General features: G+C 47.2%; 1 protein-coding gene across 10 annotated transcripts in view; it reads right to left on the reverse strand.

The window, feature by feature from the left end:
• Positions 1-1876: 1876 nt before the first annotated feature.
• Positions 1877-27237, reverse strand: part of SGSM1 (small G protein signaling modulator 1) — a 96156-nt gene continuing 70795 nt past the window's right edge. For 6 of the 10 annotated variants that reach the window (XM_086682209.1, XM_086682210.1, XM_086682208.1 and 3 more), the window contains 9 exons: positions 25911-26093; positions 24489-24557; positions 22388-22978; positions 20036-20160; positions 17539-17621; positions 11854-11963; positions 11105-11201; positions 9534-9701; positions 1877-4084 (listed from right to left, as the gene is read on the reverse strand). In XM_086682209.1, coding sequence (XP_086538335.1) covers positions 3996-4084; positions 9534-9701; positions 11105-11201; positions 11854-11963; positions 17539-17621; positions 20036-20160; positions 22388-22978; positions 24489-24557; positions 25911-26093 — 1515 coding nt within the window. In that variant the 3' untranslated portion in view covers positions 1877-3995. Of the gene's footprint in view, positions 4085-9533; positions 9702-11104; positions 11202-11853; positions 11964-17538; positions 17622-18603; positions 18675-19114; positions 19624-20035; positions 20161-22387; positions 22979-24488; positions 24558-25910; positions 26094-27237 lie in introns of those variants that run through there. The other 4 variants (XM_086682214.1, XR_015242389.1, XR_015242390.1 and 1 more) reach the window with 4 other exon arrangements.

Raw genomic sequence — 27237 nt, forward strand, 5'->3', positions numbered from 1 at the left:
GAGCCCTGGTGGGGCCCTCCGGGACCACATGTAGCAAACTATAGCTGGAATTGGAGAAATGATACTGGGGAAGCTCTGTAGCACCGTCGGGACATCGGAACCGGTCTTTGCCCTCAAAAGCTTCTCCCCCCCGGGTCACCTGGGTGGCTCAGTCGGCTGAGCGTCCGACTTCGGCTCAGGTCATGGTCTGGCAGTCCGTGGGTTTGAGCCCCGCATCGGGCTCTGGGCTGACAGCTGGGAGCCTGGAGCCTGCTTCGGATTCTGTGTCCTCCTCTCTCTCTGCCCCACCCCCTCAAAAATAAACAAACATTAAAAAAAAAAAAAAAGAAGCTTCCCCCAGGAAGGAGCAGATCTTCCTGCTAAGAAAGCCCCCGTCCGCGGGGCGCCTGGGTGGCGCAGTCGGTTAAGCGTCCGACTTCAGCCAGGTCACGATCTCGCGGTCCATGAGTTCGAGCCCCGCGTCAGGCTCTGGGCTGATGGCTCAGAGCCTGGAGCCTGTTTCCGATTCTGTGTCTCCCTCTATCTCTGCCCTTCCCCCGTTCATGCTCTGTCTCTCTCTGTCCCAAAAATAAATAAACGTTGAAAAAAAAAAAAAATTAAAAAAAAAAAAAAAAAAAAAAAAAAAGAAAGCCCCCGTCCGAGCTGGCAAAGGACAAATCCCCACCCGCCCACTGCTGTGTGCCTTCAGACTTACCTCTGCTGGCAATCTTCTGAGAACGTGACGACCAGACTCACCCAGGCTGCCAATGCCACCTGCCAACTCTGTCTCTATTTTGCAGGCTTCTTTGGAAATCTAACTTTTTCTACATAAAACCTGAAATTCTGACAGGTGCTCATTAGGTTAAATCGAGTTTTGCTTCTGCAGCCGAAAGCTAGTTGTTTCCCTTTGACCCATGTTTAGAGGCTGCTGGGGGTGGACATCCATGAGAGGTCGCCATTGCCTGATGACTAAGGTTCTGAATGGTAGCCACGAGTTGGGACCATGGAGGTCACGGGAGAGTAGTTGGGCATCTGTGGGCACATTGGGGGTGAGAGCTGAGCAAGCTCAGTGGGTGTCAACTTACAGGTATGACCTCGAGTCAAATGGCTGACCATCTGGGGACCTTTCTTGTGTTGTGCCCTGGATCTGGGGGGATCATGCAGGCCATTTGCAAAAGTGGCCTCAATTATTTCTGTATGGTATCCATTCTCCTTTTCCATGTCCCTCTGCAAAGCCACCCATCAAATGGTAGAGTCTATTTTCCCTTCCTTTGAATCTGAGCTCAGCCATGTGACTTACCCTGAGCAACAGAACAGAGCAGAAATGACTTTATGCCAATTGCAAGCCTAGGTCTCAAAAGGCCTTGCATACTTCTGCTTGCTCTCTTGAAAAACTGCCACCATGGCCACATAAACAAGCCTGAGCTGGCCTGCCAGGGGATGAGAGACACATGGCCCGGTTTCCCCTACTCTCCTGGCCAACAGTCAGCCAACTGTCGGAGGCAGAATTGCCTCACTGGCCTTTGGCTGACCACAAACACATGAAGAAGTCCATCTCAGACCAGAAGAACCTCCCAGATGAATGCGGCCCATAATGTCAACCCACAGAATTGAGAGCTAATGAATAAATGGCAGTGTGAGGCCACTAAGTGTTGGGGTGGTTTGTTACGTGGCATTATTCATGGTGACAGCTAACTGATACAAGGGGGTGAGAAGTGCTTCACCTGCCTTGCACCTCCTGGGGCAAGACCAGGCAGCTATCATGAGGCTCTGTCCCCATCTGGGTATGGGCCACTGGGGTGCGGTTGGGAGGACACAGTCTCCAAAAGCAAACCTCTCTTCCCTACGCATTAAAAAAATTCCCGAAACACAGAAATGAAAAAATAACCCATAGTCACACATTTCTCTGTTTATATATATTTTCTCTCTATATAGACACAACTCTTTAGTAAACAGTTACAAGATATGTTGGCAACACTGAGAGAAGGAGGAGGGCACTCCACGGACAGAATGACTCCCACGCACTCGATTCCCAGACACAAAGACGCACGATGTACGGAGACCAAAATAAACACCGTAAGCTGAACAAATAGGAGTTGTTCCAAATCACAACCACGGACACTTCTCTGGAACACCACGAGAGAAGGCGGAGAAGAGATTGTGTGCTATACTTTGGGACTAGTCTGTCGAGAAAAATAAATCAGAATCGGAAGGTCTGGGACCTGGGTCTTGCTAAAATAATGTCCTCTGTAACGAAGAGTTGAGAGTGGCAAGGAAAACTTTGATCTGGACGTGTTTTCCTCGTCTTGGGAAGGTGGGGACCAGAGCCAGGAGGTGCAATTTTCACAGAGAACATTCTTCAGAGGCAAGGGACACTTAGGTCTTGTCCGTCCTGCTCAGGAGGCCCCACGTGGGAGACTGGGGGGTTGGGATGCAGTTGAAGGCACTGGGGCCCAGGGGCGAGCCTTCACAAGCACGCAGGGTAGGGGTTCCTCCCCCTCCTGGTTTGCTCAGGACAGAGGACTAATGTACCCTCTCTGTGAATGCTTCCTTGTGCTTATGAGTCTCCTCCCCTCTCCAAAATCCTACCTTCCATTCTGGGGAGGAGCCTTCCAACCTGACTCTGTTTCTCCCACGTGTGTTCTCAGAAAAGAGCTGGCAGGACTGCTCTATCAAAGGACAGGTAGGCAGGGTGAACCAGCTAACTCGGGGTCTGTTTGTGACTGGCGACCCTTTGTGTGAAGACGCGGAGGGGACCACTTCCAGACTTAGCCATCCATGTTCCGGGGGCCAGTTCATCAGCATATTTTCCAAGGAAAACACCCATCACAGTCTACTCTGGCGGACCTCTGCCTTCCTGTTCTTCCTTTGTCCTGAGTGATCAAAGGCACCTAGGGAAAAGCCAGCTTCCCCCACCTCCCTTGAAGTGGCGGCCACTCACACACACCTTCCAAACTTCTGGAGCATCAGACCCAAAGTGCAGAAGGAGAGGCGAGATCTTCCCTAGGAGGTGAAGAAAGGGATGTGGACTCCACCCTGCCTGGAGGGCTTTGGGCGGGACCTCGGCTAACTCACACCTACCACACTTCTCACTGTTCCGCCCTTCCGCCCTTCCCTCCCTCTCCGGGGAGCCTCTCAGGGAGAGGCTTTCTTGAAAAGAAGGAAAGAAGTCTCTCCTGGGGTCAGGTGGAGGAGAAAAAAAATGAGAGACCACAACAAACAGAATCCAGGTCCCGAGAGAGATGTGGACTCCTGTGTGCCTTTTCTAAGTGGGAGAGAGCCTCAGGAGCAGGTGGTTAAACAAAAGGGGGGGGGAAGGAGATACACTTGCAGCCCCTCCTCTACGCCACTGGTTCTCCAGTGGGGACATGTGGCAAAGCTGCAAACCCTTCGGGTTGTCACAGCTGGGTTGGGGAGGGGGCGCTACTGGCATCTTGCAGGCAGAGGCCAGCGATGCCGCTTACCTTCCAACAATGCACAGGACGACCCCTCTCAGAAGACGGTTCACCCAGCACCCTGTCAACAGCGCCGAGGGAGGTGCAGAAACTGCTCCAAGCCTGCCTGCCGGCCATGTTCTGGGACATCTCCAGAGGCCCCTTTCAGAGTATAGAGATAGCCCCACAGACCTCTCCTACACTAGTTCCCCAAGAAAAACTTCTCCAAGTCTCCCCTGACGGAACAGTTTGGAGGGGTTGGGACAGAATAAGAGAGAGGCAACCATTCTGGAGACCACAAACGAAACTGTTCCCTCCATCCACTGACGTACCCCAACTCCCACAAGGGAGAAATCCCAGACTTGGACAATCTTTGGTCAAACAGGAAAACGTAAGGCTGAACTCAAGGGGCAAACCCTCGACCCCACCTGCCTGGCGGCCAAAGTTGGGGCAGCTTCTCTCTGCACAGAAGTCCATGCTCATGAACAGACACCAGGACCTCGCTCCCGGGGCAGCCGGGAGGAAAAGCGGGCTGGACAGGTGGGTGGTGGCACGGCTGACAGGGCCGGGGTGAGGTGGCCCTCACTTGTTCTCAATCAGAGTCTGCACCTTGTACACGAGGTCCCGGGCCAGCTTCAGGACGTGTTTGGTGTTGTGCCGCTCAGCCATTTCTGAAAGAGCAGAAGGCAAAAATCTCATGAGCCTCCTTCTGTGTCCATCCTTAGGTCACTTGCACCTTCTAGAAGGGAGGGGGGGTGTCCCTGGGGCATCCTCCTCCTCCTCATCTGGCATCATCTCCAGAGGAGTTCCAGAAGCAGACACTTTGGAGAAGGCCTGCATCTCTGGGCCTTAGTTTCCTCATCTGTAAAATGGGGATTGCAACAGCATCTACTTCACGAGGCTGCCGTGAGATCAAACGACATGATGTTGGCTCACAGTGCTTGAAAAGAGTTACATCTTCCCACTCGCCTTGCCTCGTGTAAACACGATGACTGGGAACCTTTTGAGAAAACCATGCTGGGCACATGGCAGGTGTTAAAAGATACAAAAGAAGGAAGCAACAGGAGAGGGGGGAGCAAAAAAAAAATTTTATTAAGTGCCACATAAATACCTAGGAATAAACCTAACCAAAGATGTCGAAGATCTGTATGCTGAAAACTATAGAAAGCTTATGAAGGAAACTGAAGAAGATACAAAGAAATGGAAAAACATTCCGTGCTCATGGGTTGGAAGAATAAATATTGTTAAAATGTCAATACTACCCAAAGCAATCTACACATTCAATGCAATCCCAATCAAAATTGCACCAGCATTCTTCTCGAAGCTAGAACAAGCAATCCTAAAATTTGTATGGAACCACGAAAGACCCCAAATAGCCAAAGTAATATTTAAAAAAAATTTTTTTTTAGTCTTTATTATTCATTTTTGAGAGAGAGAGAGAGTATGAGCAGGGGAGGGGCAGAGAGAGAGGGAGACACAGAATCCGAAGCAGGATCCAGGCTCCAAGCTGGTAGCACGGAGCCCAACGCGGGGCTCGAACCCATGAACCGTGAGATCATGACGTGAGCCGAAGTCGGACGCTTAACTGACTGAACCACCCAGACACCCCTAAAGTAATATTGAAGAAGAAGACCAAAGCGGGAGGCATCGCAATCCCAGACTTTAGCCTCTACTACAAAGCTGTAATCATCAAGACAGTATGGTATTGGCACGAAAACAGACACATAGACCAATGGAATAGAACAAAGACTCCAGAACTGGACCCACAAATGTATGGCCAACTCATCTTTGACAAAGCAGGAAAGAATATCCAATGGAAAAAAGACAGTCTCTTTAACAAATGGTGCTGGGAGAACTGGACAGCAACATGCAGAAGGTTGAAACTAGAGAACTGTCTTACACCATTCACAAAAATAAACTCAACATGGATGAAGGACCTGACTGTGAGACCGGAAACCATCAAAACCCTAGAGGAGAAAGCAGGCAACAACCTCTTTGACCTCAGCCGCAGCAATTTCGCACTTGACACATCTCCAAAGGCAAGGGAATTAAAAGCAAAAATGAACTACTGGGACCTCATCAAGATAAAAAGCTTCTGCACTGTAAAGGAAACAATCAACAAAACTAAAAGGCAACCGATGGAATGGGAAAAGATATTTGCAAGTCACCTATCAGACAAAGGGCTAGTATCCAAAATCTATAAAGAACTCACCAAACTCCACACCTGAAAAACAAATAATCCCATGAAGAAAATGGGCAGAAGACATGAATAGACACTTTTCTAAAGAAGACATCCAGATGGCTAACAGGCACATGAAAAGATGCTCAATGTCGCTCCTCATCAGGGAAATACAAATCAAACCACACTGAGATACCACTTCACGCCAATCAGAGTGGCTAAAATAAACAAATCAGGAGACTACAGATGCTGGACAGGATGTGGGGAAATGGGAATCCTCTTGCACTGTTGGTGGGAATGCAAACTGGTACAGCCGCTCTGGAAAACAGTGTGGAGGTTCCTCAAAAAATTAAAAATAGAATTACCCTATGACCCAGCAATAGCACTGCTAGGAATTTACCCAAGGGATACAGGAGTGCTGATGCATAGGGGCACTTGCACCCCAATGTTTATAGCAGCACTCTCAACAATATCCAAATTATGGGAAGAGCCTAAATGTCCATCAACTGACGACTGGATTTATATATACAATGGAATACTACTTGGCAATGAGAAAGAATGAAATCTGGCCATTTGTAGCAACATGGATGGAACTGGAGAGGGTTATTCTGAGTGAAATAAGTCATAGAGAGAAAGACAGATACCATATGTTTTCACTTATATGCGGATCCTGAGAAACTTAACAGAAGACCAGGGGGAAGGAGAAGGGGGAAAAAAAGTTACAGAGAGAGAGGGAGGCAAACCATAAAAAACTTAAATACTGAGAACAAACTGAGGGTTGATGGGGGGTGTGGGAGAGGGGAGGGTGGGTGATGGGCATTGAAGAGGGCACCTGTTGTGATGAGCACTGGGTGTTTTATGGAAACCAGTTTGACAATAAATTATATATATACACACACACATATATATAAAAGTGGAAATGCCTAGTGACTTTGACAATACTATACTTATACTATATTAAATATTATATATTGTATACTAAATGCTAAATAAAAATGTAGCCAATACTAAATAAATAAATAAATAAATAAATAAATAGCGAGCCACATAAAACAATCGGATCTTGAAAGCAGAATAATCCTAAACCTAGACGTTTATCATAAAGAAATCATTTATTGGATTGGGGCGCCTGGGTGGCTCAGTCAGTTGAGTGTCCAACTCTTGGTTTTGGTTCAGATCATGATCTCACAGTTCATGAGTTCAAGCCCTGCATCAGGCTCTGTGCTCACAGTGCGGACCCTGCTTGGGCTTCTCTCTCTCTTCCTCTCTCTACCCCTCCCTGCGTGCACACATACAAACACACACACACACACACACACACACACACTCTCTCTCTCTCTCTCTTTCTCTCTCAAAATAAGCAAATAAAACTTAAAAAAAAAATCATTTACTGGATGAAAAAAAAAAAAAAGGGCCTTAAGACCATGGTTCCCAAACTGGCTACCAAGGTACCCCAGGGTGCCACTTCTGTACGTTGTGAGGGAAACATAATGATATTCCATATCTGTTCAACACCACATAAACTGGTAGCATCTGGGAGGTCACACGTTGCCCTACATGCCTATCAATGACTTCATATCTTTGTAACGCTAGGTTTTCTGTAAGCAGTTAAGCAAGTTTGAGAAAAAGCAAAAACCGTAAGAAAATCACTGTGAAACAGGAAATACATGAAGGTGAGGGTGTCTAATCTGGTTCCAGTGTTTGAGAAGCTGTGCAATGCCAAACAGGTGCACATATCCCATTAATTGTTGTGCTTATTTAAGAATGACATAGAGAGGCGCCTGGGTGGCTCAGTCGGTTGAGCATCTGACTCTTGGTTTCTTTCGGCTCAGGTCATGAAATCAGTTTTGTGAGTTTGAGACCTGTGTCTGGCTCTGTGCTGACCGCACGGAGCCTGCTTTGGAATCTCCCTCTCTCCCTGCCCCTCTCACACTCGTGGTGTCTCTGTCTCCCTCAAAAATAAGTAAATAAACTTACAAAAAAAGAGAATGACATAAAGATATTATTTTCTTTGGACCAACAGTTATCATTTTTGCAAACAGCTGCTAAGTTGTTGGGATATAAATAGTTATCAAGTGGTTTGGATCTAACTACTTGCTAAATGGAACTTTTGGCCTGGGGTGCTGTGAAAATTTTATAGAGGCATAAAGGGCACTTTGTTTTCTCAATCACACCCTCAAACTGAAAACAATCTAGCTACCCAACAATAGGGATGGTTCCTTATGTTGCAGACAGTGGCTATAGGGACACTCGACAGCCTTAAAAAATGATTAAATGGAAGACACTTGTTAAAGTATTAAATGAGGGGCCCCTGGGTGGCTCAGTCGGTTAAGTGTCCGACTTCTGCTCAGGTCATGATCTCGTGGTTCGTGAATTCGAGCCCCGCGTCGGGCTCTGTGCTGACAGCTTGGAGCCTGGAACCTGCTTCTGATTCTGTCTCCCTCTCTCTCCGGCCCTTCCCCTCTTGAGCTCTGTCTCTCTCTCTCTCTCTCAAAAATAAGTAAACATTAAAAAAAATTAAAAATTTAAAGTATTAAGTGGAAAAAATGGGATACAATTGGATTCTGTGATGGTAACAAATACATGACTGGAAAAGATGAGAGGGGAAAAAAAGGTTTTCTATTGAACCCACTAAATGCCATGTGGTTTCTTGGGTTGGAAAATGTTGGAGCAGAAAAAGGGCATCAGGCGAAATCAAAGTCTGTAGTTTCATTAATAGTAATGTACCGATGTTAATTTCTTAGTCGTGAGAAAAGTTCTAGGACCGGGCAACGCAGAGACCCGAGGGGTGGCTGAGTGAAGGAGGGCAGGAATTCTTTGTACTATATCTGCAACTTCTCTGTAAATCTACAGTTATTCCAAAATAAAAAGCTTATTAAAGAAAAATCATGTTTCTGGGGTAAGGTCAAAGGTGGCTTTTTTTTTCTTCCTTCTTTTGCTTCAGGTTTTAAAAAATTAAAATTTTTTTTTAATCTTTAAGAAGCCTCCACGTCCAATGTGGGGCTGGGACTCATGACCCTGAGATCAAGAGTCTCATGCTCTACCGACTGAGCCAGCCAGGCGCCCTCCCTCTTTAAAAAAAATTTTTTTTTGTCTTAAAACATTAAAAAAATATTTTTTAATGTTTGGTTTTGAGAGAGAGAGAGAGAGAGAGAGAGAGACACCAAGCGGGGAAAGGGCAGAGAGAGAGGGAGACTCAGAATCTGAAGCAGGCTCCAAGCTGTCAGCACAGAGCCTGATGTGGGGCTCGAACTCACAGACCCCAAGATCATGACCTGAGCTGAAGTCAAATACTTAACTGACTAAGCCACCCAGACACCCCTTATTCTTAAAAAAATTTTAATAGTGATAACAGTAGCAATAGCTTCCAGCTATGGGGCCCCTCATATGAGCTGGGTATCATGTGATAGGCTTTATCCATGTTGTCTCATTTAATTGTCCGAACATCTCTGTGAGGGAGGTGTTAGTAGCATTCTACCTCAAGGAATCTGAAGCCCAGAGACATAAAGTCAGTGGCCCAAAGTCACACAGCACCCAAGTGGCTGGGATCAGAATCCATTATCCGTCTGGTTTCAATGACTGTGCCCTTCTCATGCCACTTCAAATGCCTTCCCATGCCTGCTTTTGTACATATCAACCCTCCGAAGCAGACGCTCTTATTCCATTTTACAGATGAAGAAGCAGATGGGAAACGGCTTATCTGTGGGCATAGCTGGCTGGTGGGAGAGCCAGGGTTTGCCCCTGAGCCTTATTTCAACATTCATGCTCCTTCTGCTAGATTCTTGAGAAAAATGCATTCTCAGTGTTACAAGATGTCAACCCCTCCATTTGGAAATAGACATAAGAAGTGGGCGGAACCCCCCTATATCCCCTCCGAGGCCCCACGAAGGGGCCTGTCAGAAGCCTGCACCCCTCAGATGACACCGTAGTCATGTGGGTACCGTTAAAGAATTTGATGATGTCTGTGAAATCCATATTGTTCTCCAAGATGATGTCACGGTAGACCTCCACCAGAGCCAGCGCGATGAACAGGACGTAGTGGGTGGACGAGACGTGCTTGGCTGCCCAGATGGTCTCCCAGACAGAGAAGACGTCATCGTAGACAAGTTCTGCGTGAGACACCAGTACGCACATGCGTGGGGAGAGGGTCAGCCACAGAGCTCACGGTGCTGCCCTCCCTCTGGGAAAATCCCAGGCCAGCTGTGTCCTTCCTTCACTTCTGTCCTAGCACTGCAGAGAGCAGGCAGAACTCAGGTCAGGAGGTAGGAGACCCAGACTCTGTCATTTGACCGTCGGAAGCCTCCGTTTTCCCCATCTGTAGAGGAGGTTATGCAGACTAGGGGGGATGTAAGTTTCCAGCTTCTGGAAGGGGAGGAACCCGGCATAATCAGGTCTGATTTACACCGACCTGTCCCTGCCCTTTGACTAGCATCCCCTTTTTCTCCCTGCACCTTGTATCTCCTTAGCACCCAGGGGTGTATTCTCTTACTCCTGTACAAATGCAGAGCTGGCTGTTGCCTCTGGGGCTAGTCAAGAAACTGGAGAGAGCAATGGTTGAGAGCAAGGCTTCCTATGTCCACTAAACTCAGTCTGAATCCAGCCCCACCACTTGCTGGCAAGGTGACCTTGGGCTAGCCCAAGCCTCTACCAAGAGCCTCTCTCTCTCCTCCTCTGTACGTGGGGTGAGGCTTGCAAAGATAATACATACAAATGGCTCAGCACACACTGCCCGGCGCGTTAAAAACGCCTTCCCGCAGGGTAGATACTCTTATGAGCATCACTCCGACTCTGCACAATAGCAGTGTGCTGTGCCCCACGTCATTTCCAAGTCACATGTGCACCATGCTGCGTGAGCTTCGGGGCACCTGGTCTCTGAAAGGCGGCAGAATAGAATGGAAGGGAACTAACTGGGCTTGGGGGCTAGACAGAGGCGGCCTAAGATCCTGGCTCTGCCGGTCCTACCTCTGAATTCGATTTTCAGCCTTGGCTTCCCCATCTGTAAAATGGGGACTGTAACGTGGCGGGGTCCCCTCCCTAAGGAAGGACAAAAAACCTCAAGGTAACCTGGCTAATGTGCGTACATGACAACATCCCTCACGACCTTGTGACATGAGACCCCTTAATCTGACCGCATGTTTGTGTGTTCCCACGTATGGGAGACACAGAGGTGAAACATATATTAAAAAAAAAACTACGCCACGTGGCGTTCGAGGCTCGGTTCTTCGGGTACGAACCCAACTGAGCGGTGCCGGCGGGAATAAAGCTGCTTCCTGGAAAGAAAAGTCTGGGTGTCACGACTCTCTGTGCGAGAATCCTGCTCCAGTAACAATACCTACTGCGCGGTGTCACTGAGAAATAAGGCAGGCGAGCCAACAGTCACAGCGTGATAACTGGGTGTTACTCTCTTCCTCTGGCTCTGCTGCAACACCCCCGCCCTCGCCTCCTCGGTACCTGTTCCCTGAGGGTCTGCTGCCAAGACTCTGGGAACAAGACCCCAGTTTGAAGTCCATACCTCGCTTGAAATCCAGCAGGAACCAGCGGTAGCAGAAGTAGAAGTGAGTGTAGTCCCCGTTCTGATGCATCAACTCAAAGAGCTCGGAGTCCAGAATCTGCCAGTGGGAGAAAAGGTTGGCATCAGCCTCCCAGCAAGAGGCTGGACCAGAGGGGACAGAATGAGGGCACATCCTCATACCGGACCCCACTACAGCCCCTACAACCAGGTGGAGCTAAAAAACGGGCAGAAGATTTGAAGTGAAAATCAACCCAGCCCAAGTCAACCCCAGTGACTTCTCTAAAGACCTGCAGGTAAAGATCCACAAAGCACATGACAGATGCTCAGTGGGATGAATCAGGAAAATGCGAATCTAAACCGTAATGAGACACCACTGCACACGCGCTAGGATGGCAAGAACCAAAATGATGGACAACCGAGTGTCAGTGAGGAAGGAGAGAAGCTGGGACTCCGGCACGTGGCCGGTGGGAACGTAACACGGTGCAGCTGTCACCTCACTCCTGAGTGCATCACCAAGAGAAATGAAAACATCTGTCCACATAAAAACCTGTAAGCGAATCTTCCCAGCAGCACAATCCACGAGAGCCAAAGAGTGGAAACCACCCAAATGTCCATGAACGAACGATGGGATGAACAAAATGGAATGAACTGGCTTGTGCTGCATTAACTAAGTGTGGCTCTGAGGTTGATTTGGGGTCCATCAGGCTGAGCTGGAATAAGTTATACTGTTGAACGGGACTGGGTCAAACCTGGATCAGCGACCTCATGTTGGCAAAGTGCGTGTCCATGGCGCCCCCGTGGGGAAAGTTCTGGTTCATCCTCTTCATGAGCTCCGTGAAGCAGCTGAAGGCCAGGGCCTCTGGGGAAAGAGCACAGCAGAAACGGCCAATGCTGCCACTGCCCAAGGAACCCCAAGCTCCCAAGGTGATCCCAAGGTCGAAGGCTCCAAGCTGGTTCTTGAAACCCACAGCCGAAGGACAAACACAGAGACGATGGAGTGTTAGCGTACTGCACTTCAGGGGATGTTCTGCAATCTAAATACATACTTCCCTCCTTGGAGGGTTGAAATAGCCTTTCTTTTAGGAAATAATGGTGATACCAGATGCTCTTTTTTTAAAAGATCCCTAGTTGCCAATTGGTACCATCTGCGATCTCTTTCCTTCAACTCTGTATGTCAGCATCCTATTCCTTCTTCTAGAACTTTATGAAGGGAATAATCAAGTATGTATTTATCTGTAGCGTCTTCCACTCAGTATATATACTTAAAAAAAATTTTTTTAATGTTTATTTATTTTTAACAGAGAGCGAGATAGAGAGAGAGAGCATGAGCAGAGGAGGGGCAGAGAGAGAGGGAGACACAGAATCCGAAGCAGGCTCCGGGCTCCGAGCTGTCAGCACAGAGCCCGACACGGGGCTCGAACTCACAGACCGCGAGATCACGACCTGAGCCGAAGTTGGACGCTCAACTGACTGAGCCACCCAGGCGCCCCAGTATATATACTTTTAGATGCTTTAGTGTATTAGTTCATGCATGTGTATTGCTGACTGGTATTCCATTGTATGACTAGAGCACAATTTATCTATTCTTTTCTTGTTGGACATTTACATTATTTAGTTTGGGGGTTTTATGGATTTTAAGCTCAATAAACATTTAATGTATAAAAAAATAAAAGAAAGTAATTAAAGATCCCTAATTTGCTCTAATAAAAAGTTGATGATGTTTTCTTGGTCCCCAAACTTTTTTTTTTCTTTTTCAAAATTCTACCAGTTCATGAAATTCTCAAGTCTGGGAATCACTGGATTAAAACAGCAATTGTCAATACTGGAAAGGCGCTGACAGGCATTATGCAGAGAAAGAGTCCAATAACTCTGGGAAATGCTAGAGAGTGACTACATATATTGAAAAGTAAAGGCTCTGAGAAGTCCTGCAATAAAGAAACCTGTTTCATATTGTTTATGAGCCAGCGTTTAGAAAACTTTATTTGAAAATGATACCTTTTTTTTTTTTCTCTTAATACCTGGTAACTCTGGAGAATGTTACACTAGACTGGAAGGTTTCCCAAGGCACAGTAAGACCTCATTCATTTTTAAAAACACTATTTTTCACGGGTGCCTGGGTGGCTCAATTGGTTAGGCGTCCGAATTCGGCTCAGATCATGATCTCATGGTTCATGGGTTTGAGCCCTGTGTCGGGCTCTATGCTGACAGCTCAGAGCCTGGAGCCTGCTTTGGATTCTGTGTCTCCCTCTCTCTCTTCCCGTCCCCTGCTCATGCTGTCTCTCTTAAAAATAAATAAACATTAAAAAAATTTTTTTAAATAAAAAGACTTGATTTTTTTAGAACAGTTTTAGACTTCTAGAAAAGTTGAGAAAGGAGTAGGGACAGTTTTTGTATACTACATTTGTTACAATTAACAACCCACTGATGATACATTATTAACTAAACTCCATAATTTTGTTTATTTTCTGTTCCAAGAACCCAACCAGGATAACACATTACACACAGGTGTTCTCTCTCCTGGGGCTCCTTTCGGGTATAGAAGTTTCTCAGGCTTTCCTTGTTTGTGATGACCTTGGCAGTTGTGAGAGTGGTTGTCACATATTCTAAGGGATGCTTCTCTACTGGAATTTGTTGGATGTTGTTCTCACGATGAAACTGGCTTTTGGGGTTATTGAGCGAAAGACCACGTGGGTGATGTGCCATTTTAAACACATCATGTCAAGGGCACCTGCCATCCACATGATTTATGATTGTTAATGCTGATTTCAGTCACCTGGCTGACGCAGTGTTAGGTTTCTCCACCACAGTTTCCCTCCTGCCCGCACCCCCTTCTAGGCGGAACTTTTTGGAAGGAAGTCACTGTGTACAACCCACGTCTAAGGACTAGGGAGTTATGCTGCCCATTTATTTAACAGTCTTATTGAGATGTACATCGCATAACATCCACCATTTCAAATGTACAGCTCAGGTTTTTAGCATGTTCACAGAATTGTGCAACCATCATCTCTAAGGTGGGAACGCTTCCATCACCCCCAAAAGACACCTGCACACATCAGCAGTCATGGCCCATACCCCCCCGCCCACCCCCCCCCCCCGCTCCCTGCCCCTGTCAACCATTAGTCTATTTTGCCTCTACAGATTTGCCTCTTCTGGACATTTCCAATAAATGGAATCATATGCTATGTGGCCTTTTGTGTCTGGCTTTTTTCACTTAGCAGAGCCTCTTTCAGGTTTCGCACTATAGCAAGTGTCAAATCGTTCTTTTTTTTCTTTTTGCCAAATCGTTCTTTTTTTTTTTTTTTTTTTTTATCATTGCAGGGCTATACCACATTTTGGTTATGCATGCATCCACTGATTAACACTTGGGTTGTTTCCACTTTGGGGCGATTGTGAATAACGCTGCTGTGCACATGCTCACACAGAGTGTTTGTGCAAACACTGCGTTTTCATTTCTCTTGGGGATATACTTAGGAACCAAACTGCTGGTTCAAAATCTCAGAGACAATGTCTTCATATTGTCACTAACACTTGATATTTTCCATTGTTTCCATTCTAGCCATTTAGTGGGCGTGAAGTGGAATCTCATTGTGGTTCTAATCTGCATTTCCCTACCGAGTAAAGATGTTGAGCATCTTTTAATATGCTTACTGGCTACATGTATGTCTTTCATTCTGTTGAGAAATTTTTAATTGGGTTATTTATCTTTTCATTATTGAATTGTAAAAGCGCTTTACATTTATTTATTTATTTATTTATTTATTTATTTATTTATTTATTTATTTATTTATATAGCATGAGTGGGGGAGGGGCAAAGGGAGAGGGAGGCTCCACACCCAGCCTGGAGCCCGACGTAGGGCTCCATTTCACGACCATGAGAGCATGACTTGAGCCAAAATCGAGACTCAGGCTTAACCGACTGAGCCACCTGGGTGCCCCCCTTTACATATTTTGGATATAAGTCCCCTGTATGATGTATGTGATTTGCAAGTATTTTCTTCCATTCTTTGGGCTCTCTTCATTTTCCTTTGAAGCACAACAGTTTTAAATTCTGTTCAAGTCCCATTCAATTTTAATTTTGTCGCTTTATTCTTTTGGTGTCATATCTAAGAAACCATTGCTTAATACCCAAGGACACAAACCCAAGGTCACAAAGATGTACGCCTGTGTTTTCTTACAATTTTGTAGTTTTCATTCTTATATTTAGGTCTATGATCTATTTTTTAATGTTTATTTATTTTTATGAGAGAGAGGGACGGAGTGTGAGTTGGGGAAGGGCAGAGAGAGAGGGAGACACAGAATCCGAAGCAGGCTCCAGGCTCCGAGCTGTCAGCACAGAGTCCGACGAGGGGCTTGAACTCACGAGCCACGAGATCATGACCTAGGCCAAAGTCGGTGCTCAACCGACTGAGCCACCCAGGCACTCCAGAAATGCTTATTTCTGGACTGCCAGTTCTATTCTACTGATCTGCATGTCTATCCCTGTGGGACTACCACACTCTCTTTATTACTGTAACTTTGTAATAGGTTTTGAAATTGGGAACTGTGTGTCCCCTAATATCTTCTCCTTTTTCAAAACTGGTTTTGCTACTCCTGGTCCCTTGCATTTTCAAATGAGTTTTAGGGTCAGCTTGCCCATTTGTGCAAAAACTGCAACTGGGATGCTGATAGGGAACACACCGAATCCAGATCAATTTGGAAAGTACTCTGCCATCTTAACAGTACTAAGTCTCCCGACTCACCAACATGAGGTGTCTTTCCATTTATTTAGATCTTCAATTTTTTTTTTAAACAATGTTCTACAGTTTTGGCATACAGGCATACCTCATTTTATTGCACTTTCCAGATACTGCATTTTTTACAAATTGACGGTTTGTGGCAACCCTGCATTGAGAAAGTCCATCGGCGTCATTTTGCAAACAGTATTTGCTCACTTTGGGTCTCTGTTTCACATTTTGATAATTCTTGTAACGTTTCAAGCTTTTTCATTATTATATTTGTTATGATGATCTGTAACCAGTGATTATGACTTGCCGAAAGCTCAGATGACGGCTACCATTTTTTAGCAATAAAGGATTTTTAAATTAAGGCATGAACATTATTTGTCTAGGCATAATGCTATTGCATACTTAACGGACTACAGGGTAGTGTACTCGTGACTTGTACATGCACTCAGAAACCAAAAACTTCATTTGACTCGCTTTATCGCAATATTCACTGTATTACAGCAGTCTGGAATTGAACCTGCAAAGCTTCCACTTCTTCTGTTGAATTTATTCGTAAGGGTCTTCCTTTAGATAGTATTACAAATGTAAATGCCTTCCTAATTTTGTTTTTGCATTGTTCAATGCAAATGTATGGACGTACAAGTGACTTTTGTATACGTATCTTGTATCTTGCAACCTTGCTGAACTTGTTTATTAGTTCTAAGATTATTTTTTATACCTTAGGATTATCGGTATATAAAAATCAGATCTTCTGCAAGTAGAAATAGTTTTACTTCCTTTCCAGTATGGCTACCTTTTATTTCTTTTGCTTCCCTAATTGTCCTGTCTAGAACCTTTTGTGGCAAAAGTGGACATCTGTGTCTTATCCGTGATCTTGGGGGAAAGCATCCAGTTTTTCACCATTGAGTATGAACAAGCTGTAGGATTTCCTTGGGTGCCTTTTATCGTGCTCAGGAAATTTCCTTCGATTCCTAGTTTGTGGAGAGTTTTTAACATGAAAGGGTGTCGAATTTGGTCAAATGCCATTTCTTTGTTAACTAAGATGATTGTGTCATTTTCGTCCTTTATTCTATTAATCTGGTGAATTATACTGATTGATTTTCATTCATTGAACCAGTCTTGTTTTCCTGGGATAAATCCCATTTGGTTATGGTATATAGTCTCTTCTAGATCTTGCTAGATTCAGTTTGCTAGTGTTTTGCTGAGGGTTTTTGTCTTTATATTCATCAAGGACATCACTCAGTAGTTTTCTTTTCTTGTGATATCTTTGTCTGATATTAGTATCAAGGTACCAATGGGTCTTCATATAAGGACTGGCCTTATAGAATGAGTTGGGAAGTAGTCCCTCCTATTGTTTTTCTGGAAGAGCTTGTGGAGAACTGGTATTAATTCTTCTTTAAGTGTTTGGTAGAATTCATCAGTGAAGACATCTGGGTGTGGGTTTTTCTTTGCTCCCCTTCATGTCTGTGCAATCAGTGGCTAGCAAAGGCCTGGCTGGGTGTCGGGCACCTGGTGATAAGTGTGGACTAACATGGAACAACAAGCCTTTCTATTTCCCTAGGACCTTGATGCACTCACCAGAGTCACAAAGTAAGGTTAAACCCCTCCTCTGCAGTGGGAGTCACAAAGTAAGGTTAAACCCCTCCTCTGCAGTGGGAAGGAAAGTGCACCCCTGGCCTTGGGGTGGCGGGGGGGGGGGGACATGCTCACCGTCATCCAGGATGACCAGCAGTGGAGCCAGGAGGTCACACATGCCCTGGACATAGCCGATCTCAATGTGCTGCCAGATGTAGCTACAAGAGAGAGACGATGGGCCTGAGGATGGCACTTACGACCTCTGTCTCTCCAACCCCCCCGTCCTCTTCCTCCTTCCTGCCACAGCCCCCCATTCCTACCTGGACCACTCACTCCCTCGGCTCCTGCCTCCACCCCTTCCCCAGTCCCACTCTCTTCAAACATCCTATTCTCAGCCACCAGGATGGCCTTCCTAAAGCCCAGCTCCAAGAGGCCACCACATCCTCACAGGCTGCCCACTGCGAGACAACGTGCAAACGCCTTCCCTGGGCGTGTAAGGCACTCACTGTCTTCGCCGCATCTTCACAGCCCCACCATCGTCTCCCAGTACTTCTTCCTTTCGGGCACACACTCACACCCCGGTGCCTGGCCCTAGCACTTCTGTGCCTGGAGTTCCCATCTGCCCTTGAATAACAGTAACTACCATTTACTGGGCATGTACTGTATGCTCAGCCACTAAACATATACTGCGCCACGAAATTCTCAAAATAATCACACACAGAAGGTCCTGGCATATCCCATTTCACAGATGAGGAGACTGAGGTGCAGAGAGCTAAGCGACATGCGTAGTGTCATACACCCAAGAATACATGGCAAGGGCAGGATCTGAGCCCAGGTGGCCTTACCACAGGGTACGTGTATGCCGGGTGGTTTGTTCAGTCTCTCCTAATTTTGCCAAGGGCCATCTTGCATGTCCCCGCCTGTGTGGGCTTCCACACTTTTTCCCAAGGCCATAACCCAGCAAAAGCCGGTCTATCCTTCCTTCTCCCCCAGCACCTTCTCATTTTAATGTAACATATATTAGAGTTAATTATATTTGTGTCTTGTGCTCGCTTAGGCAGCACATACACTGAAACTATATTTGTGTCTCCTCAACTCAATCTGGAGAGGCAGTGATTGATTGCTTGGGAGACTGTAAGACAGAATAGTTACGAGGTAGTACTTATTAATAAAAATGAGTTAGAGCAGGGGTTGGCAAACCTTTCCTGGGAGGTCCAGATGATAATTAGCTTTGTCTTTGCAGGCCTAGGTTCTGTCTCAACTACTCAACTCTGCAGAAGCAATCATAGATACTATGCAAACAAACAGGCATGGCTGAGTTCTAAGAAAACTGTATTTGCAAAAACAGGTGGTGGGGCTGGATTTGGCTTGTGGGCTGTGCTAGCAGGTCTTTTTTTTTAATGTTTATTTATTTTTGACACAGAGAGAGAGAGAGAGAGAGAGAAGAGCGAGCGAGAGCCAGAGAGCCAGAGGGCCAGAGGGGAGGGGCAGAGAGGGGAACAGAGGATCTGAAGCAGGCTCTGTGCTGACAGCACAGAGCCCGACATGGGACTCAAACCCACAAAATGTGAGATCATGACCTGAGCCAAAGTTGGACACTTAACCGACTGAGCCCCCCAGGTGCCCCCATACTAGTAGTTTCTGAACCCCTGAGTTAGAGTAGTATGGAAAGACATCCAGGATGCATTTTTTTTTCATTTTACTTGAGAGAGAGAGAGAGAGAGAGAGAGAGAGAGAGAGAGAGAGAGAGAGGGAATCTTAAGCAGGCTCCATGCTTAGTGCAGAGCTTGATGTGGGGCTCGATCCCACAACCCTGGGATCATGACCTGAGCCGAAAGCACAGTCGGATGCTCAACCGACCGAGCCCCCCAGGATGCATTAAGCGTAAGAAGCAAGTGGTAGAAAAATATAATATTAATCCTACATAGGTAAAATTAAGAAGACATTAAAACACGTATGCACTCATGTTATATAATATACTACCTATGATGTCATTTTCCATCTATATGCGGCTTGGGAAGACATTCACTAAATCCTTAGCAGTAGTTTCTTTTAGGCGAGGGGCACTGATACCTGGACAGGGAAAGCAGTCTCTCTTTATACCTTAGGAACTTCTGGTTTCCTTGGTTGATCTAGGTATTTAATATGCCTGAGTTACTTTCATATTTTAAGAAATAACATATTTAGTATGTAATGAGAATAAGAAGCTCCAGATCTTGGCTGAAAGAAAAAGGAAGAAAAGCACAGATGTTTTTAGAGCCCGAGAGATGTGGGCAAGAGTTCCCGTCCAGCCACTGCCCAGCTGGGGGACTCCGAGCAGTATGGTACCCCTCGGCCTCCATTTCCTCACCTGTTAAATGGGATAATATTTGCCCCATAGGCTTGTTGTGAGGACTAAGTGAAATGACGTTAGTAAAGGGCTTGGGGTGGTGCCTGGTATACAGTAAGTGCTTAACGAATGCTCTCTATTATTATCATTACTGGGACGGTCACCTTATCGCCAGGTGGGCAAGGTGCCAACGGCAGAGGCTGCGGTCTGGCTGGGCTCTCCGTAGCCCCCGCCTCTGCCACCCCCTCCCGCTCCCCTGCAGCCCACCCCCCACCTCACCGCCCCTCCCTGCCCCCCAGCCACCTGCACATGACGTTCCGCAGCTTTTCCAGGTTGGCGGGCGTGAAGTACCAGTAGTTGCGGTCACAGCGCTGCACGTCCTTCTCGATGCGGTGCAGGTTGACGGTGTACAGGTCCAGGAGCTCCGGCTGCAGGCCCCCAGGAGGGGACGGAGAGAACAATTACACGCCAGCTCCTCACAGAGAGGTCGCGTTCCAGACAGTCTCCCTCCTCCTACCCCCCTCCTGCTGCCACTGAAAAGAACATCCTCTCCCCGGACCAGGTGGGCGTTTGATTTCATTTTTGTGGTTTTCCGAGAAAGCCTCTTTTCACTTTGTACGATGACAGTCCCTTTTTCTTTCTTTCCCTTTTATGAAACAAAACAATCCTCTAAGCTGCAAAGACGAATTCTCCTCACTGTGCACGACGGTTGGAACTAGCTGGAGATGCACCCACCGCCCCCGCGGGACACTGGACAGGAAGACGGAGAAAGCGGACAGGAGTCCAGTTCTGGCATATGCCGGGCTTGCTGCCTTGACCCCCATCTGAGGAAAAGGTTCAGTGATATGGCAAGAAAAATGAGGAACGATTAAAGGCCAAAAATTCACCACAAAGGCAAGAAATACCAAATCTGGCTTTTGCCTTGAGGAAAGCTTCCAGACTGGGAAACCTGAAGCTTGGATTTAATGGTTTGGGGATCCTTCTCCCTGAAGGTAAGGAATCTAATAAGAGATTTTCACGCATTAAGGCAGGATCCCCAAGAGCCACATCCCCAGTAAAGGAATGGTAGAAAAAGCTACTTACATCTAGGGCCTTAAAGACAACTACCTGTCTTGAACATAGGTGTCAAATGAAGTATAAAATATACCTCCCTGGATAATTAACAGCCTCACACCAGGTTTATATCTTATGCAGGTGGATAACCTAAGAGCAGAAGTAACTTCTAGATGAAGGTGGAGGAAAAAAAAAAATCTAAGACGACAGCTATTCACCAGGAGCAGAAGACTGGGGAAGGTCTGAGGCTCTCAGAGAGCATTCTTGAGGCATACAAAATGAACAGAAAACCTTGAGGTTTCGGAATGTTCTAGAAGAGATTTAGACAACTGGCAGAGCTTGGGGGGCTGGGGGGAGCGAATTAATGATTCGTATGTAGCAAACGCAGGACAAGAAAACAGAGATGAGGAAATGAAAACACATCCAGGGAAAACAAAATTTTCTGGCAGGAAAGAAAAACAAATACAGTTTACTGCATGGTGTATATACATTGTTTCGTTATACTAGCGTGAACAACAGATAGTCATTGAACTAAAATTATTGTAACTGCAGCGGATGGATGGGGCTGGGAAGGGGTCCCTTGTGTTGGGGAGGCTGTGGGGGTGAAACGTTCATGTCTGGAACTAAAGAAAAAGGAAAAAGATCAGGAAGTAGCAATACAAGTATGTTATTTATACACACGGGGGTAAACACCAGGTAATTTGGGCAGAACGAGTAACTGCTATTGCCTCTGGGGAGGGCTACATGGGGGCAGATGGGGGCACTTCTGGGTTTTGTATTCAGCCTGGTCTGTTTCACTCTTTACACTATGGGCATGTATATCTTACATAGAAATAACACGTTCTTCAAAGGAAAATGGATATACACAGTGCCTGGCTCAGAAAACCTCCCATTCAGTTGACATCCTTTGGCTTGGACTTTTTGGCAACAAAGTAAACTGGAGTACTTAAAAGATGTTGGACCTGAGTGTACCCCAAGATGCTCATCATCGAGGCTGCTATTGGTGGAAAGCTCACCGCACATCAGGCACAGAGGACTGGACTCCCTACTTCTGAGAACAGCTCAGGCAGGAAGGTACTCGACTGATAGAAGACTAAGACTCAGAAAGAAAAAGTGAGGTGCCTCAGCTGGGACTGAACCCGGGACGATTTGACTGCAAAGCCTGTGTTCTTTATTTATTTATTTATTTAATTATTTATTTTTTTTTTTAATTTTTTTTTTCAATGTTTATTTATTTTTGGGAGAGAGACAGAGCATGAACGGGCGAGGGGCAGAGAGAGAGGGAGACACAGAATCGGAAACAGGCTCCAGGCTCTGAGCCATCAGCCCAGAGCCCGACGCGGGGCTCGAACTCACGGACCGCGAGATCGTGACCTGGCTGAAGTCGGACGCTTAACCGACTGCGCCACCCAGGCACCCCAAGCCTGTGTTCTTTAAATACTATACTGTCTGCCCAGAAGGGCTTCTCCAGTGCAGCCTCTGTGATGGGGAAAATGTAACAGATCAGAGGTCATTCTGGGAAACTGAGGCTCGTGGGACACACCCACCGTCCCACGGCTGTTAGGTACGAAAATTAAGTGCAGGAGAATCCTGGTGACTTACAGAGTAAGTGACGCCACTGGAAGACACGGGGGACGCCTCGTTGTTGGCAGAAGTGGCCACGGCCAGAGAGGCCAGGGCGGGGAAGAGACTTTCCATCTCGGGCTCCTCTGAGAGGTTGTCCTCACTGTCCACACGGCTGTGCTTCCCCACCTCACTGTCTCCCCAGCCCTCCATCGCGGCCCCCTCCTTTCCGGGCAGGGCCACGTCCATGCTGCCAGTGAGGGACATGAACTCGTCCATGCTCTCGTTGGCGAGGAGGTCGCTCTCCAGGCTGTCCTGCACGGCCAGGTCCTCGCGGGGGGCCTCATCCCGGGAGGTGGTGGCCTCACTGCTCTGCCCGTCATCCACGCTGCTGTCCCCAGGTCGAAGCACCAGAGGGGCATTCCGCTGGCCGTCCATGACGCCATCCTCCGTGCTCAGGCTGGGTTCCGAGGGCTCCGAGAGGCCCGAGGAGAAGTTGTGGGATGACGGATGGCCGGAGTCCGGGGAACAGGTGCCATTCACCAGGTTCCCGTTGGGGATCTTGGGCTGTCTCTCCTCCAACCTGCCTTCTGCCTCCACCTGCTCCACTTCATCCACAGACTCAAACACCTGAAGATGAGGTATGCACACACGGAGAGATTAGGATGCCCACTGCTTCCAGCACCAATCTAAACATCCATCAGCAGGGGGCCAGTTCAAAAATGGAACATGCACGTGGAATACTATACAGTCGGGGAAAGGAGTGGGACGGACCAGGTGTAATGTATGCTCCCGCCGTGGGAAATATAAGAGTGACCTACTGCATGGAAATGCCTAGAATAACCCAGAAAGAAGAAAGCCCTGAAATTGAGGAGTATTAGGGAACCGAAGTAGCAGGAAGTGTACCTTTCATCACAAAAAATTTTTTGCATATAACTTTTTAAAGTAAGAAATGAATTTACAACATAGGAAACAGGCTAAAAACAGTATATCCATGTGGTTGATTATTACAGATCAATTTTCCAAAGTAGTTAGACGTAGATGAGACACTATGGAAAAGTCTCTGGGACAAGGGCAAGGATTTATTTGTGGTTCCTTATGTCCTCAGGCCATATCCCATCAAGGATAGATAGTAGAAGACCATGTTCCAAGGTCACATGAAACATTTCTTCTCTGTGTTTATGTCACCAATATGATCTGTTAATTTCATGTGTTTCTGGTTTAAAATTTTTTTTTCTTGGTTCAATTGTTTTAAATTATGTCAATACAAAATTTGCCTAACTCCAAAGTCAGAATTAGGAAACAAGGGATATTCAGGGAAGTGTGGCTTCTTTCCCGGTGTCCTCCCCTGTCTCCTGTAGGTAATAATTCTGATTCATTTCTGGCTTTTTCATCCGTTGTTTTTGAAAACAGATATATTAACATTTCCTGTTTTAATGCCAAAGGTGTCACAGTGTGCATGTTTTTTGTGCTTTGCTTTTTATTTAATATTGAGTGGGATGAGTTAACATTTCATGGAATAAAATGGAAAGCTGTGCAACAACATGTATAATAGAATTTATGTAGGATTTTCCAAAAATTACCAAACAGTGCAATGTATTGTCTTCATACTGTGTACATACTTGTGTGCATGTAAAGGCAAACAGACGGTCTGGAAGGATACACAGCGAAATGATGACATTTCCAGGGAGGGCAAGTGGGGGTTAGGAAGGGTCAAAGCCAAATTTAGCTCTCTCTGCAATATTTTAATTTTTTATAGGAGGAAGAGATTCACATATTACCTGTGTAACTAAAAACTCCTTTTTTTTAATTTAAAAGTTTTTATTTTTTTAATGTTTATTTATTTTTGAGAGAGAGAGAGAGAGTGCGAGGAGGGGAGGGACAGACAGAGGGAGACGCAGAATCTGAAGCAGGCTCCAGGCTCTGAGCTGTCAGCACAGAGCGTGACGCGGGGCTCAAACTCACAGACGGCGAGATCGTGACCTGAGGCCGAAGTCGGACGATCAACCGACTGAGCCTCCAAAACTCCATTTTTAATGCTAGCATAAAACAAGTGACCTGTAGATGATGGACATCCAATCCCTTTACTCCAAGTTGAAGGGGGGGGATGGGGGAGGGGGGGCACCTCCCCGAGGGTCACCTGTGTGCTGCTGCTGGAGTCACTCTGCAGGCGGACGTGCTGGCGGCCTGAACTGCAGCTCTGGGAGGACTGATAGAAAAAGGGGCCAAGAGAGACAGAGACAGAGAGATTGAAGGTGTGCGTGAGGCTGCATCCCGGCTCTGGGGCCCTACACTCAGTTCAGGCAGGGATTCTGTAAGTGTGGCCTCATCTCTGTTCCTGACTTGGGCAAGTCCCCTGTCAGGGCCTCAGCTTCCTATCTGTACCACAAGAATAGGGAGGGGGGCGCCCTCTGCTCCCTGGCGTCTCCTCAGGGGCCACAGCAGCCACTGGACCCCCTCCCCCTACTCTTGCAATCAGAAAAACCCACCTTTAACTGCCCTGTCCTCTAGACCTCTGGACAAATATTTAAGATCAACTCAGAGCTCGTGGTACTAATGGCCTGATTTTTTTGTTTTTGTTTTTTTTATTCCCCTCTGTATACATGCTTTTGCCTTATAGCTCCTAGTTCCCGCCTACTCGGATGCTAGGCTTGGCCACGGGCCCTGCTTCGGCCACCGGGATGTTAGTTAGCAACCTTACCAGGGCAGAGGTTTAACAAGTACTGTGTATTTCCACTTCGTCTCTTTATGATCTACGTTCACTATGTGAACGTGCCCAGGTCAGCCTGCTGGAGGATGGGACGTGTGGAGCAGAGCCCGGTCGCCTCAGACATGTGAGAGAGCCCAGCAAAGATGAACGAGCCTTTTAGCGGACCAGGCACGGACAGCAGGCTCAAGAGTGAGCCCAGCCAGGCCCGCTCAGGGCAGAACTGCTCAGCTGAGCCAGACTCAGGAGTACACACGAAGGGCGTTAATGTTAGGAGTCACCGACTTCTGGTGGTTGCTTGCTACCCTAGGCAGTATTATTGTTGGCAATGGATGAGTGTAGAAGCCCTGGGGAAGAGAATTAATTTTCTTCTTGGCTTCTCCTTTGGGCGGCTAAACTGGAGGTTCTGAGAGGGCGGGTATGTCTGACCTGGTCGCTGGAGTGCTCCTGGCATTCCAGGACATTCCTGACCGTTGTTGGCACGTAGTAGGTACTCAGTGAGCACTGGCTGAAAAAATGGGAGCCTAGCACTGTGCTAGGCGCTTCGTATGCACTACCTCATTTGAGCTGCACACAAACCTCCCCTATCCAAATGGTCGCGCCCTTTTTATAGATGAAGAAACTGAGGCCCAGAAATAAGGGTGCTTGCTTGAGGCCCCAGAGCTAGGAAATGGTGAGGCTAGACTCAAATGCAGGTCTATCAAACTCCACAGTAACCTTCCACCCAAACGCTAGGGGTGAGACTCCGTCCAAAGCTCCAGATACCCAGCCTTCACCATTCCTACAGCAGCTAAATGGAGCAGATCCTGGCCTCTATTTCCCGCCCTGTGCTCCCAGATGCGTCCCGCCTGTCACCTCATTGCTGATGGTGGAGTCCCGGTGCATCAGCCGGTGCAGGTGGCTGTCCAGGCTGGCCCCTGATGAGCATTTAGCCACGGCAGCTGCGTGGGATTCCCGCTCCCTCTGCCGCACGATGGCCTCACAGCCCAGCCATTCAGCCATGGTCTGTGCGTAGCACGCGTGAATCTGCTCGTCCACCTGCCAGGGCAGATGCAAGGTCACCCCTGGGGAGAGCCGGCCCAACCCAGAAGAGACTGCCAGCTCTGACCTGGGACCTTGAGCACTGGAGACACCCATTCATCATTCATGGACGTCCAACAGACATTGACCGAACACCTACCATGTGCAGGGCCCTGGCTAGGCTCTGGGGATACACAAACGTGCACAAAGCTACTTCTTTCAATGTTCTCTTCCTCTTCTCCCTCCCTCCCTCCTTCCTTTCTTACCTTCCTCCCCTCCCTTCCTTCCTTCCCTCTTCCTCCCTCCCCCTTCCTTCCTTCCTATCTTCCTCCCTCCCTCCCTCCCTCCCTTCTCTCCTTCCTTCCCTTCCTCCTGCCTGCCTACCTTCCTTCCTTCTTTCCTCCCTCTCTTCCTATACACATTCAAATACTTGCTGAGCTTCTCCTCTGCCAAGCAGTGTACTAAACCCTGGAGACAGCTGAAGTGAGAAGACTGTTTCTTTCTTATTATTCTTCCTTCCCTTCTTCTTCATTCATTCATTCACTTATCCTTTCGATTTGGGAAGCACCTACTCTGTGCTGGGTACCAAGCCAGACATAATGGGATACAAGATGAGCAAGACGCTTCACGCCATCCATCTATCCACACACCCTACACATTTACTGAGTGCCTCCCATGTGCCCAACACAGGGCCAGGTGCAGAGGATACAAAGATGAAGAGAACTGACCTCTCCCTTGACTCCAGCAATGGCCTTAGAAAAGGGCTACAGGTTTCAAGCATTTTCCTTGTGGGATTTCAGCAGACAGAAGGGCAACTTGCGTTGTTTCTGTTACACAGCCCGAGTAACTGAGGTTCTGAAACCACCAGAACTCTGGGCACAAATGGGCGTGGACAAGCTGATCTGAGTAAGGGTGTGGAGAGGCAGGAAGGGGAAGAGAGAGGGCAGGGAGCCTGCCTCCTGGCTGGGGGGACAGGGAATCCTTAAGCTTTCCAGGGCTTCCGGAGAGAGGCTCGGGGTCCACCCTGCCCAAATTCCTGCCCTTCCTCCCACTGACCTACCTCCAGAAGACTCATCCAAGCATACCTTCCTATTTCCACTGCCTTCCTAGGCGAGGTTCCCATGACCCTGAACCAGGAGGACCCCAGTGGGCTCCTTCCAGG

Source organism: Puma concolor, chromosome D3, assembly GCF_028749965.1.
Source record: "Puma concolor isolate L17-30 chromosome D3, mPumCon1.1.hap2, whole genome shotgun sequence".
Lineage (NCBI taxonomy): Eukaryota > Metazoa > Chordata > Mammalia > Carnivora > Felidae > Puma > Puma concolor.